Genomic DNA, 12,603 nt, shown 5'->3' on the forward strand with positions numbered 1-12,603 from the left:
GGCTGTTGAGGACCAGACTCTGCCTTTGCATCTGGAAAAAACACCTGGTAGGAAAGAGGAGGCAACATAAGGCTCATGAAATATTTCAGAAAATCTAACTTTCTCTGTCCACCATGAATACAGGTAACAGGAGTGGAGTGATTCCAAGGAAATTGTGCCCCACTGGCAGCTTGGCCTCTTCATGTGGCTCGGGGGTTGGGCCTTTGGAACCAAAATTCTGACTTCGAATTGTATCTCTACCCTCTCCTAGCTGTGTGGCCTTAGACACGTCACTAAACTTCTCTGTGCTTAAAGTCCTTGCTCTAGGGAAGGAAATGAGCAGCAAGCACACCAATAAGCCAGCTGAATGACAGCACCAAGATCTGACAAGTGCCATAAAGGAGATCAAACAGACGCTGTAATAGAGAGCAGGGGTCAGGGAGGTGGCTCTGAGAAGATGGCATGTAAGCTGTGACTCCATTTACATGTAGTGAAATAAGCCATGTCTTGCCCATGGTATAAGCCAGAAGGGAACAGATGGCACACTTGAATTAGGATCATTTGAGAGGAATTGAATCAAAGCACAATTTATACAGGTGCAGCCGGGGGGGTAGGGCAGCCCCAAGAGATAACAAAGTGCTCTTGGGCTAGTGACAGGGGGCTTCCAGGCTCTGCCACCATCTCTGAGCCTGATACAGACAGAGAGAGTTTAGGAATGCAACGGCCTAGGGGAGGGAGCAGGGTCTATGAACACCCTGCCCTCTCCTCCCTCCTCTCATAACCTGCCATGGCTCCCTATTGCCCAAACCCAACCGGAAGCCAGTAGGCAAGGGAGCCTGGTACTGTGGTCTATACAGGGAAGGCTCCCGGGGCACCGTGAGGGTAGAGGAGAGCAGCAGGTGGATCTAGAGAGAGAAGCTGATGCCATCCACCCATCCGCCCATCCATCCTTCTGCATGTCTGCATCTTGGGACGGCACTTCAAAGCTCACCAGCCCTTCTAAACCTGCACTTGTAGGGCCAATGAGAATTACCATGGGTGTGTGTTTTGTGTGTCTGTTTAAATGCCCAATGATTTGCTACAGATGCACATCTTTGTGCAAGGGGCTTTTGCTGTCCAGAGCTTTAGACGTTCCAGGTAATCGATAATGCTGCAGCTCTGGCTCCAAATTAAATAACTGCACATTTATTACCCATTACTGGAAGGCACACTGGGAACTCTAGCGCCAGCAGCATGCAACCCTGTAAATGCTCACAGCCTTCCCTCTCTCTGTCAGTCAGCTCAGAAGACCAATCCACTTTGAGAAATCAAACTCCCTTGGCAAGGCTATCCTAAAATGGGGTGAAAAACACCAAGGTTCTGGAAGTTACTCCACCAAGCTGAGCCTCCAGGGAAGAGGTAACATTTGGCTGTCGACCTGGGAATGTTTGGCTGCCTCTTCTGACCCCTGCTCCTCCCAGGGGATGCAGAATTTCAGTTCTATGGGCTGTAGATTCCTTACTCCCTCCTTTCTGAGCTGCTGAAGCAAAAAGGAGGGATCGCCTAAATGTGGGAAGCCAGGCTGGCCGCCAGGATGTGCAGCAAAAAGGAAGGGAGCTGCATTTCTGTCAGGTGAGCTGATCTTTCCACCACAACCCTTCTGTTTGAGCCAATGGAGAACATCACACTAAGGCTGGGGCCGGACAATAGGGCCTGGGCCAGAAATTCCCTTCAGTGACAAGATACACTGTTTTGCAACCTTCCATCTCTAGGGAGCCCTTTCCGAGATCAGAAAGTTCTGAGGCACCCACAAAAGAAGTAGCCATGAGGAATCCATCCTGACGCACAACCCCATCAGAAGAGGAGAGAGTGAGGTATCGCATGCACCCCAGCTCCTTCCTCCATATGGAGCTTGCAATTAGGGAGAGCAATAAGGCAGGGACTGCAGATCAAAAACAATCTAGGGAAAATCAGAACTAACTCCTTTAGCTGTCCCGCCCCGACTCAGCACCTTGTAGATTGAAACAGCCAGGGCAATTACTTCAATCACTTATGCAAAGTAAGATCGGTTCCCAAATTGGAAGTGACAGTCCAGGCCACCTGGTTGGGAAGAGAGTCTGTCCTCAAGAGGAGTGTGAGAATTCCTCTCCTAGTTCTTTGGGTCTTTGCTTGGTCATGAGGTGACTGTCATCAAAATCACTGTCTCCTTCACCAGCACCATGATCCAATCTGCCAAAGCAAAGGCATCCGCTGAAACTGGCTCTAGGGCCCACGGACCAGCAGGCATTAAGTGCCCACGTGTTAAGAGACATTCCCCCAAAAGGTTGTAGGGACAAAGTATATTATGAATATATTCAAAGTGCTGATAAGACCTGCAGTGAAGAAACCAAATTAACTGTTTCCCAAATCGACCAAACCGATGATAACATGAACACCACCTTTTGTTTGTTTGGTTTTGGCCACGCCCATGGCCTATGGAAGGTCCTGGACCAGAACTGGAACCCAAGCCACAGCAGTGACAATACCAGATCTTTAACCCGCTGAGCCAGTCAGGAATTCCCACCTTTTAAAAAAAACGCTCTGGGCATGGAACACTATGAACACCGTACACAACCAACAGGGGGCGCATGGTTTGAAGTCGGTGGTCCCCAACCTTGATCCAGTACCCTGGAATCACTAGGGACGTTTTCAGAGCTCCTAACACCTGAGCCTCACCTCAGGGTAGATGAGCTACCTATGTAGACGGCAGCCAACAATGTGTCAGGCTGAGCCCTGCCACATCTGCAGGAGACCACACCTGGCACTTCATCAAGCATAGCCGATACCAAAAACGCAAAGAGGAAATGGACATGTCGCCGAACAGCTCACGGGTGTGTGTGTGTGTGTGTGTGTGTGTGTGTTATGGGACGGGGAAAAGGTGGCACATACAGTGCAGAACTTCCCGACAATTCCTTTCGAAGATCCCTGCTCTTTCCCCAGAATTTTCCTCCACATGGAGCTGTTTTGTTCTCTTTTCCCTCCTTCTCCTCTCGCTCCCCCCCCCCCCCCCGCCCCGGCCAAGCCTCTAAGCCTCTATTATTCTAAACGAGTCCCTTTTGAATCTAAGGTCACACACCTCACTCGAGAAGAACAGCCATGCTCTGTTCTTACTCAAATCGCTCCAGGGCTCTTGCCCCCAGTCCAAAATGGCTTATCAAAGTGTATTTGCCAAATGCATGTCCATGAAAATGTCCATTCCCAAGAGTTCACCAAGTGCTCTTGTGGCTGGACGGAGAAGTGGCCGTGTTTGTAAGACTAACTGGGAGGGCCAGACTGAGAAAGGTTAGCCAGGCGGGCTGCATGGAAGAGGTGAGCTCCTGCCATCCTCAGGATTCTTGTAGAGGAAACAGGAAGAACCTAGAGGTTAAGGACAAGATCTGCACAAGCTTGTGCAGGCTGGGGAAGGAGCTAGAGGAGGGGAAGGGGGAGGAGGGGAGAGAGTGAAAGGTCTGAGCTGTCCTAGCCTGAAGGGCTTTGATGAAGCAAATAATAACACCAAGTAGGTAGCTTCCGGCACCATATGCCAGACACAGTAAGAAACACTTCGTTTCTCTTGCTTTGCTTAAACTCCACAACAACCTAGTGAGACGGGTACTGTTACCCCAGTGAGTCAGCAGCCTGGCTGGGATTTGAATCAAAGCACTTGTCTTCAGGGGCCATTTGCTTAACCACTGCATTAAAGAGTAATGAGCTAGAGCACCGATATAAACAAAGCCAATTAAGCAGGCAGAGTGATGAGGTTCTGGAGTAATCCAGAATCTTGCTGTCACAGACAGGCGCTCGGACCAGCAGCGTCAGCATCACCTTGGAGCTTAGAAGAAATGCAGGGTCTCAGGCTTCACACCAGACTTACTGAATCAGATTCTGCATTTCAACCAGAGCCCCCAGGGGCTGCCTCAACACAGAAAAATGGGGGGGTGCCGGTGTGGAGGTGGGGGGGTCAGTAAAGTAAATGCAGTTCTAGAGGAGCACTGTGGGTGGAAACAGAGCAGGTCAGAGCCCCAGTGAGTGACTAGACGCAAATACATTTCCAAAGCCACAAGCAGCTGGCTGCCGTCATCTCTGACAGCGAGCAAGACAGTCCTGGTTAAGAGCTAGAGCCAGTTCCAGGTACTAATGGCTCTGCTACTCACTCAAATGTGTGGCCTCGAGCAAGTTATGAAACCCCAAAGACTCACTTTCACTGTTGGAAAGTGGAGGCAAAGGACATTTCCTCACTGGGCTGTCAAGAAGATGAGGCGAGAAACTCTCTATCTGGTGCTTAGTGCTGGGCCTCTTACATATTAACCCTTCCCCAAGCATTATCTATTACTATGTCAATGTCAAAATTATCACTTATGGGCACAAAGCTGGCTCTGAGGCCCCAATTATAGCGACAATGCCTGGGAACACGGAAGAGGGTGCAGAGAAATGCAAAGTGCAAGTGAGCTGACTGTCCTCATCTTGCCTGGATGGAGTTCAAAGATGCCATTTCATTCTTGACTTTGACCATTAGAGAAACAAGGGTTACAGCATCCTTTTCAAAGAAGTGAAAGGCAACCACATGTAGAATTAATTATAGGATGCTACCTTCCAAATCAGCAGGTAAGATAAAAGCAAATCAAACAGAATCTGCAGAGCCAAGAAGGGAGAAAAGAAATGAAGCAGCAAGAGAAAGTCCTTTTTAAGGAATAATTTTTTAAATGACAAGGGATCAAAAAAAAAAAAAAGAAATGTACATATACATGCATATAGCTACATACACACACATATATACACATACATACATATATATATAGGCCAATGCACTGATACCAAACTCTCAATTAAAAGGCTACAATGCTCAGGTGGGGTGAATGAACAAGATCCATCCATGAGCTATTTCCAAAAGACATCTGCATTTCCAAGAGGAAATTTCTAAAAGTAACAATGAAAGGATGTTTCCAGGCTCATGGGAACCAAAGACATATGGTAAAGCAACATTGATTTTAGAAAAACCCAAGGCAGGAAGCATTACCCAAGCTCAAGATAGTCACTGTATGTTAATAAAAACTTCAATCCATAACCAGTGCTAGTCAATAAGTCACCTTGGTGAGTCAGAGAACATAGATTCAAAATAGATAAAGCCCGAACAATGGCCAGGACCAAAAGAAACCCACAGAAATACAGTAGCTCTGGGAAACCCTAACCAACCCATCTCAGATTTTTTTAAAGGACCTGGAATTCCCGTTGTGGGTCAGTGGATTAAGAACCTGACAAAGTGTCCATGAGGATGTGAGTTTGATCCGTGGCCTCACTCAGTGAGTTAAGAATCTGGTGTTTCTGTGGCTGTGGTATAGGCTGGCAGCTGTAGCTCAGATTTGACCCCTATCCTAGGAACTGCCATATGCTGCAGGTGTGGCTATAAAAAAAAAAAAAAAAAGGACCCGAGGTCATATAGCACAATTTTATAAGTGTCCAAGAGATATTTCAGGAAAATTCAGCCAGACTTGTCCATTTACCAATCAATCCACCCACCCAACCATCCACCACCCATCCATTCATCCATCCACCCACCCACCCAATATCTACCTACCCATCCATCCACCTACCCATTCATCCATCCATCCATCCATCCATCCACCTACCCTCCCATCCATCCATCCATCCATCCATCCATCCACCTGCCCCCCATCCATCCATCCATCCAACTGTCCACCCAGCCACCCATCCATCTACCCATCTACCCACCCATCCACCCACCCATCCAATGTGCACTGAGAATTTACTCCCTACCAGATACCACAGAAGGTGCTGGGGATTCGGTGGAATAAAAAGATAAGGCACTTGCTGTCAGGAATTTTACAAACCTTTTCCAACCACAAAGAAACAAAAGGTAAGTAGATAAAGTTATTAAAAACGGAGGCATGAAGATAAACAATGGGGTGTGACAGGAGTAATAAGGTGTCAGCGAAGGTCTCGGGTTTTCATTCAACAAGACATGTGCAGACAGGTGCTACCTGAGGAGCTTATATTTTAGGAAGAGGGAGTCAAACCTGAGCACAGGAAAAGAATGTTATTTTGGATAGAGCTAAGTGCCATGAAGAAGGTAAAACAGAGCAATAGAAAAGAGCATGGGGGGCGTGCAGAGAGAGGCAGATGCTTTGGCCAGAGGCTCCTAAAAGGAGACGGCATTGGATCTGAGAGCCTCCAAGGTCAGAAAGGTGCTAGGAGCTGGCTCCTGTCAGGGTGTCTGGGCGTTATTCTAAGAACCACGGGAAGCCTCTGGATCTGCCTGGGTACTTAAGGTAACTCCATATGGTTCTGCGGGGCTCCGAAGACACCTTGGGTTCCATGGGGAATCAGACAGAGCTACCAGTGCCGGCAGGCTTGCCACATCCATGGGGCCTCAGATGGTAAATCCTGCTCTAATTACACTGGTGATTATGAACCGACACTGGCTGAGCAGGGTAAAGCATTCCTCTGCTAGGAAATGATCGCTGGGAAGCCAGTCCCAGCCTCTCAAACAGGGAGGGTGCCATGCACTTAAAAACCGCTGAGAGAAGGAGGTGAGGCAGGAGCAAAGGCACCACCCTGAGAAATAAGTGAGGAGCCCAGACACTGGGCAAGACACTCACTGGTGAGTCAACCCCCGGTCCTCAAGGCAGCAACAGAAGGAGCACATGCTGAAGTCCATTGGACCTGGATTTCAATCCTTGTCCTGCCTCCAGTGAGCTGGAGGACCTTGGACAGTTATTGCCTTTCTGGGCATGAGGCTCCCCACCTGCAAATGGGTTTCATGTGGGATCACCTGATGCACAGTAGGTCTGAGAAACGCCAGACCCTTCTCCCTGGATTCTCCCACCCCTCTTGGTGGCAAGCTCTGGAGGGACAGGGAAGGAAAGGAGGATAAAAGGAAGGAAACCGCCACCCACAGAGGTTATTATACTCCCCGGCGATGCTGCAAGGGAGTTAAAGAAGCCGTGATAATAAGATTCTCACCCTGTGTTCCCTGTGACAGAGAACAACAGAGACAGGAGAAGAGAGCATCCATCAGAACTCACAGAGGAGGCAGACAGAGGCAGGTGATCAAAGGAATAAATCCGCCACAATCTGAAAAACAGCCTGCCTGCTTTCATCCATCTGGGAGGTGATGCAAGGACTCACACTCCGTCCCCAAATACCTTTATTTTCCATCCAAATCACCCCAAGTGGGGCTGTGGGCGTGGCAGGTGTCCGGAACGGACCCCCTCAGGGCTAATCAATCTTCTCCTTGGTCTGGCCACATCTCCCAGTGCCTCAGCCCCCACTCCGAGCTAAGCCTGAGAAATATGCCCCTGCCAAGGAGATTTATCCATTTTAAAAGGTCAGAGAATTACTGCCATTGAAACTTGTGCACGGAGCAGGTGTAAATATGCCCCAGCTCCCCCTTGTGCTTCATCACGCTCAGGAGAGGGAACCTGGGGGAAGTTACTTTCCAGGCAGAGCGTTTAACTGCTTGGTGCCTGGGGAGCCAGGGACTCCCTGGGGACAGGACCTACCTGCCATGTCATCTTTATCACCCTCCTCTCCCTTTCCCTCGAGGAGCATCCCACCTTCCGCTTCCTGGGCTGCCAGCACCACTGGGGACCTGGACCCTCCCTGTCTGGTTTTGTGCAGCATCCAGCTGAGGGGAGTGGGGAAGCAGGATAAACAACTCCACACAACAAATCCAGACCTCACCCCCGTTGCTGCCAAAGGATTGAGAAGGCAGGATACAAAGTCAGTTAAGCAGCAGTCACCTTGACTGTAGGTGCCAGATCATCTGTTTTGCAATATGCTTCCTAGGGGTTTAACTAGGAAGAGAGAAGAATGGAATGTCTTTCCCCCAACAGGAACTCCTATTTTCTCACAAGCAACTTAGACATTCCCAGCATCTCAAGATGTTTTGGGGACTGTGTGGATCCAGGAAAGCCCAAACTGTGATGGGATCTTTAAAAACTCACCACACTAGTGTGGAAAATGTTGATGCCTGGAGGGGAAGGGATCCTGGAGAAGCCTACAGACACAACAGGAAGAATCCAGGCTGAGGAGATGCACAGATCTGGGTTCAAATTCCACTTCTGTCACTTATAAGCTGTGTGACTACAGGTAAGTTACTTCACTTCTCTGGGCTTCTGCCCCTCCATGGTAGGAAAAAAGGATTGATAAGACCTAGTCTGCTTAGGGACTGTGGAGATTGAGACTAATTCAAGGAGTTCCCATTGTGGCTCAGTGGGTTAAGGATCCACCTGGTATCCATGAGGATGCAGGTTCAATCCCTGGCCTGACTTACTGGGTTAAGGATCTTACATTGCTATGACTATGGCGTAGGTCACAGCTGCAGCTCTGACTCCACCCCTAACCTGAGAACTTCCCTATGCCACAGGTGCAGTCCTAAAAATAAAATAAAATAATAAAATAAAATAAAATAGACTAACTCAAGTAGTATTATCGCACCTGGCCCCATGATAACCAGCAAGCTGTCATGACTTTGTCAAGTTGACTTTGTCAGCCCTGAGAGAGAAAGAGACTGAAAAGCTATGTCAACCACCCCAGCAACAAATCAAGCAACCACTCAATCAAGTGGCCCAGCAGCTGCACAGATCGTGCAAAGTTAGAGGGTCAAGATGCCCCGGGGAAAGAGGGAGACTGGCCAGGAAGGATACATTTGGTCCCTCAATGTGAGAAAAGCCTTCCCTCTGCTCTCCTTCCACCCCTGCTTCCCCCCACCCCCAGCCCCGCTGGCAGAGCACAGAGTAGAACGTGCCAAACAGGGCTGACTCCTGCAGGTAGGTCGGCATGGTGGTTAGAAAGACCGGCCCTGGAGGCAGCGTGCCAGGCTTCAAGTCCTAGCAGACACGGGAGACCTTGCTGAGACTCCTTTTCCCCTCGTTACAGATGGGAAAATTTTGCAGTTCTTCAAAACATTAAACACAGAATTACCCGAGGCCCCTGCCAACCCACTCCTGGGTATACACCCCAAAGAAGTGAGCAGGTATTCAAACACTTGTACATACATGTTCACAGCGGCGCTCTTCACACCAGCCAAAGAAACAACCCAAATGTTCACCAACAGACAAACGGATAAACGAATGTGGTCCATCCATGCCATGGAATAGTACTCATCCATAGAAGGAATGCTGCACTGGCACAGGATTACGACATGGGTGAGCCTTTTCAACATGATGTTCAGTGAAAGAAACCAGCCACAAGAGGCCGCCTATGGTTGGTTCCATTTATATGAAAAGACCAAAGCAGGCAAATCCAGAGAGAGAGAAAGATTAGTGGTTGCCATAGGCTAGGAGGAGGGGGAAAGAGAAGTGACTGCCAATAGGGTTAGCTTTTGGGGTGACGAATATGTTTAGATGTGATGGGTGCATGACCTTTGAATATACCAGATGCCCCTAAATTGTTCACTTGAAAATGCATGATTTTATGTTACATGAATTTCTCATCAATAAATTACCCCCCCCCAAAAAAAACCCCACAGTTCTTCAAATTCTTATACCAATAACTGGCAGCCAACAGCAGGACGCTGGAGCACACTGCTCCAATGGACAGTGACACTGGGAGGGGCAGGGGCAGTGGAGCACAGAGCTCACTCTAATCACCACTCAAATGACACAGACCACAGAGCCAGCCTCTCCAGGAAGCCTCCTTCTCCATTTAAACCCTCTCCAGGCCACTCAAGGACCAGGCACAGCCTCTCCAATTCTATCACCCAGGAAATTTACCTATGTCATAAAAAGATGCTGTCCTGACACTAACCTTAGAAAAAACGTTTTTCTTATATTTGTATTAATTTTTCTTCCCAGGTTTTAATTGAAGAGAGGATACAGCATCACAAGGGAAATAAAAACTTACTTCATCTATCTGAGGGTCATGTGGCTTCATTAGAAATTACATTAGTTCCTCATTAGGCAACAATAATAATGGAGAGTTGGAATCAATAGAAAAAATGCTTTGCCCCAAGGTATAGATCCATTTGGTTCAATTATATTCTTACATGGCCAAGCTCTGGTGGCTCCAACACTAATAAAAATGTGGTGTGATGCCGGAGGATGTGGGCTTCCTTTATTCACCTTCAAATGAAAAATAAAATAAAGGAATGGGCATGATTCCCATCCTCACAACCACTCTCGTCGTTCCTAATGAGAAGCCACCTAACCATCTACCTAGAGCTCACACATCAAAAGTGCCAAGTAAGATTCATCTCACCAGCCTTCCATGACCAATCAGCAGGAATTATTCTCTGTAAGGGTTGAATTGTGCTGTGGTTGACTGGTAATGTCTGCCTTGGCCATGGGATTGGAGGGCTGTGTCTGGTACCAGACACGGGCCAGTTATGCCCAGGAGCCCCTCCAACTGGGAGGGGAGGTTAAGAAAACTATAGGCTGTGAGCACTGACGATGCCCGCCCTTCTCCTTAGCCACTCCCACTGGGTGGGTTTGTACAGTAATAAACAATAGGAGGCTTTTTTCATCTCCTTCCTTTCCACTAGACTTAACAAAAATCCTAAGTCAAGATAAAATGAGTACTTACCTGACCCTCGACCAGGCTATATGGCAGGGACAGTGGATCCTGCATAAAAAAGAGAAAAAAAGAAATATTGAGTTTCACATTGAAACAATTGCTTATCCTTTGTTTTGCTCTTAAACAAAATTACCACATTCCTTGGGAAGAAATATTTGATTTATTCATTCCAAAAATGTTCACTGGGTGCCTAACACAGGCCAGGTACTGTTTACTGTAGGCTCTGTGTTTTTCACAGAGGGTGGGAGAGAGGAGGAAGGACATAGAAAATAAAGAACTCAGTAGCCATAAATGAAGTTACCGTCAGATAGTGGTGAGTCCAATGATGATAACAAAATGGGTTATGGGAGGGAGAGTGACAGGTGCTACTTTATGTTGAGGGTCGGGGGGGACTGAGAACTGCATGACAAGAAGGAGCCAAGTGTACACGGAGTAGGTATTTTCAAAGCAGGGACAGCAGGTACAAAGGCCTTGGGGCCTTGAGTGGATGAAGGCCAGGAAGCAGGAAGGCTGGAGCATCTGGAGAGAGTCAGACATCAGGGAGGCAGGCAGGGGCCAGATCATGTCTGAGCTTAAAGATTCCACATGTGAAGTTTTGGTGTCTAAGCAAGTTTGGAAGGCACAGAAGATTTTAAGCATATTTTCACAGAGCCAAAAGCCACGGCCTACTCCACTCTGTAGCCCCAAAGAGAACCCGTGCTGTGAATGGACCCACACACATGCTCCACTTGTTCTCAGAGCTCCCAGCACAGGAAGGGCCCTGGCTGAGATGAAAAGAAAGAAGCAAGTTTCGCACACACTTTGTGAAATGCAAATCCCAGGGCCAGCCTGCCCCTGGACCCAGGACATCGCCGTCCAAGCCAAGTAAACCTTCTCTTCCTTCCTCTTTCTCTCCCTGCCCTCTGCTTGCATTTCCACCGTTATTTCCTACTGGCCGAGATGGTTTCCCGCCCAAAGGGAGGGAAGACACCACAAGCTCTCCTTTTCCATACACGAAGCTCAGATCAAGCCCCTTCATCCACATGCCCTGGGGGCTCCAGCCGCACCTCCTCAGACCCCAAGGCAGAGTAAGAACAAAACCTCTTTCCTGGACTCTGCCGAACAGATGAAAATCCCCTGGCACTGGCTAGTCCCAACCAGGGTTTCAGGCCCTACAAGCCGTGGTGAGCTTCACGGGGGCAGTACCTTCAACACAAGCAGAGAGGACATTGCTCTGCTTTGCTCCCCGCGGGCTCAGGCACAGCAGACGGGGCCATCTGGAGAAGGTGATCTTCCACGTTACCTCCCACCCACCCCCTTCACAGGGTGGTCCTGGGGCTCAAATGAGATACCACACACCTGGTTCATGGACGGCGTTTAGCCTAAGTGTCAAGAGCTGTCATTAGCCTAGACCAGCATTTTTGCCCTAAGCATCTTTGCCACAAGCATTTTCGCCATAAACATCTTCGCTGCAAAACTAATCCGCCATAAGGCAATTTCGCCATAAAAGATAAAATAACAAAAAAGGAAAGAGAGACGTTTAAAAGGCAAACATGCAAAATGAATATCAAAATTTAAAAGACTTTACGGTGAAATACAAAATATTTGCACACATTGAAAATGAGTACAAACTCATGACAATGTCACCAAATAGCTAAGAGGGATCCGTTTGCAAACACCAGAATGCATGTCTGTAACAGCCCTGCATGGCACTGGGAAAGCCTCTAAACTGCTGTTTCTTCTTGGCAGATTATCACATGTCCGTTGGTAAATGTTCCAAAGTTCTATAGGAAACACGGGTTCATCTCCATGCTTTCAAATCACAGAAGGATCTGCAAATTGATATTATAATTTTCTAGGATAATACATAATCTGGCTTTGCACCATTTAACACTTCCAGTAAGTTTGATCACCGTATTTTCTATCAAATCCATACACGTAGTTGTTACCATCCAGTGTTTTAATAACACCACATCTGTTCCTCACTAGACCATCATGAGGGCTGAGATTAATGAAATATAGAAATGGGAGTCCTGCATCCGTGGAGAAATGAAACCAACTGTTAACCAGTTAGTTTATCCTTTATGGCAAAACTGCCTTATGGCCAATTAGTTA

The 12,603-nt window shown here is 47.9% G+C and overlaps 1 protein-coding gene across 6 annotated transcripts in view; it reads right to left on the reverse strand.

Annotated features, from left to right (window-relative positions):
- The window catches only part of RBFOX1 (RNA binding protein, fox-1 homolog 1), a 2,271,070-nt gene that overhangs the window by 2,057,590 nt on the left and 200,877 nt on the right, over positions 1-12,603 (reverse strand). For all 6 annotated transcript variants that reach the window (XR_002342915.1, XM_021088068.1, XM_021088065.1 and 3 more), the window contains exon 2: positions 10,519-10,557. Coding sequence is in view for 5 of the 6 variants with exons in the window: in XM_021088068.1 (XP_020943727.1) it covers positions 10,519-10,557 (39 nt within the window). In the remaining variant the exon portion in view is untranslated. The remainder of the gene's footprint in view (positions 1-10,518; positions 10,558-12,603) is intronic.

The sequence above is a fragment of the Sus scrofa genome, chromosome 3 (assembly GCF_000003025.6).
Source record: "Sus scrofa isolate TJ Tabasco breed Duroc chromosome 3, Sscrofa11.1, whole genome shotgun sequence".
In the NCBI taxonomy this organism is placed as follows: domain Eukaryota; kingdom Metazoa; phylum Chordata; class Mammalia; order Artiodactyla; family Suidae; genus Sus; species Sus scrofa.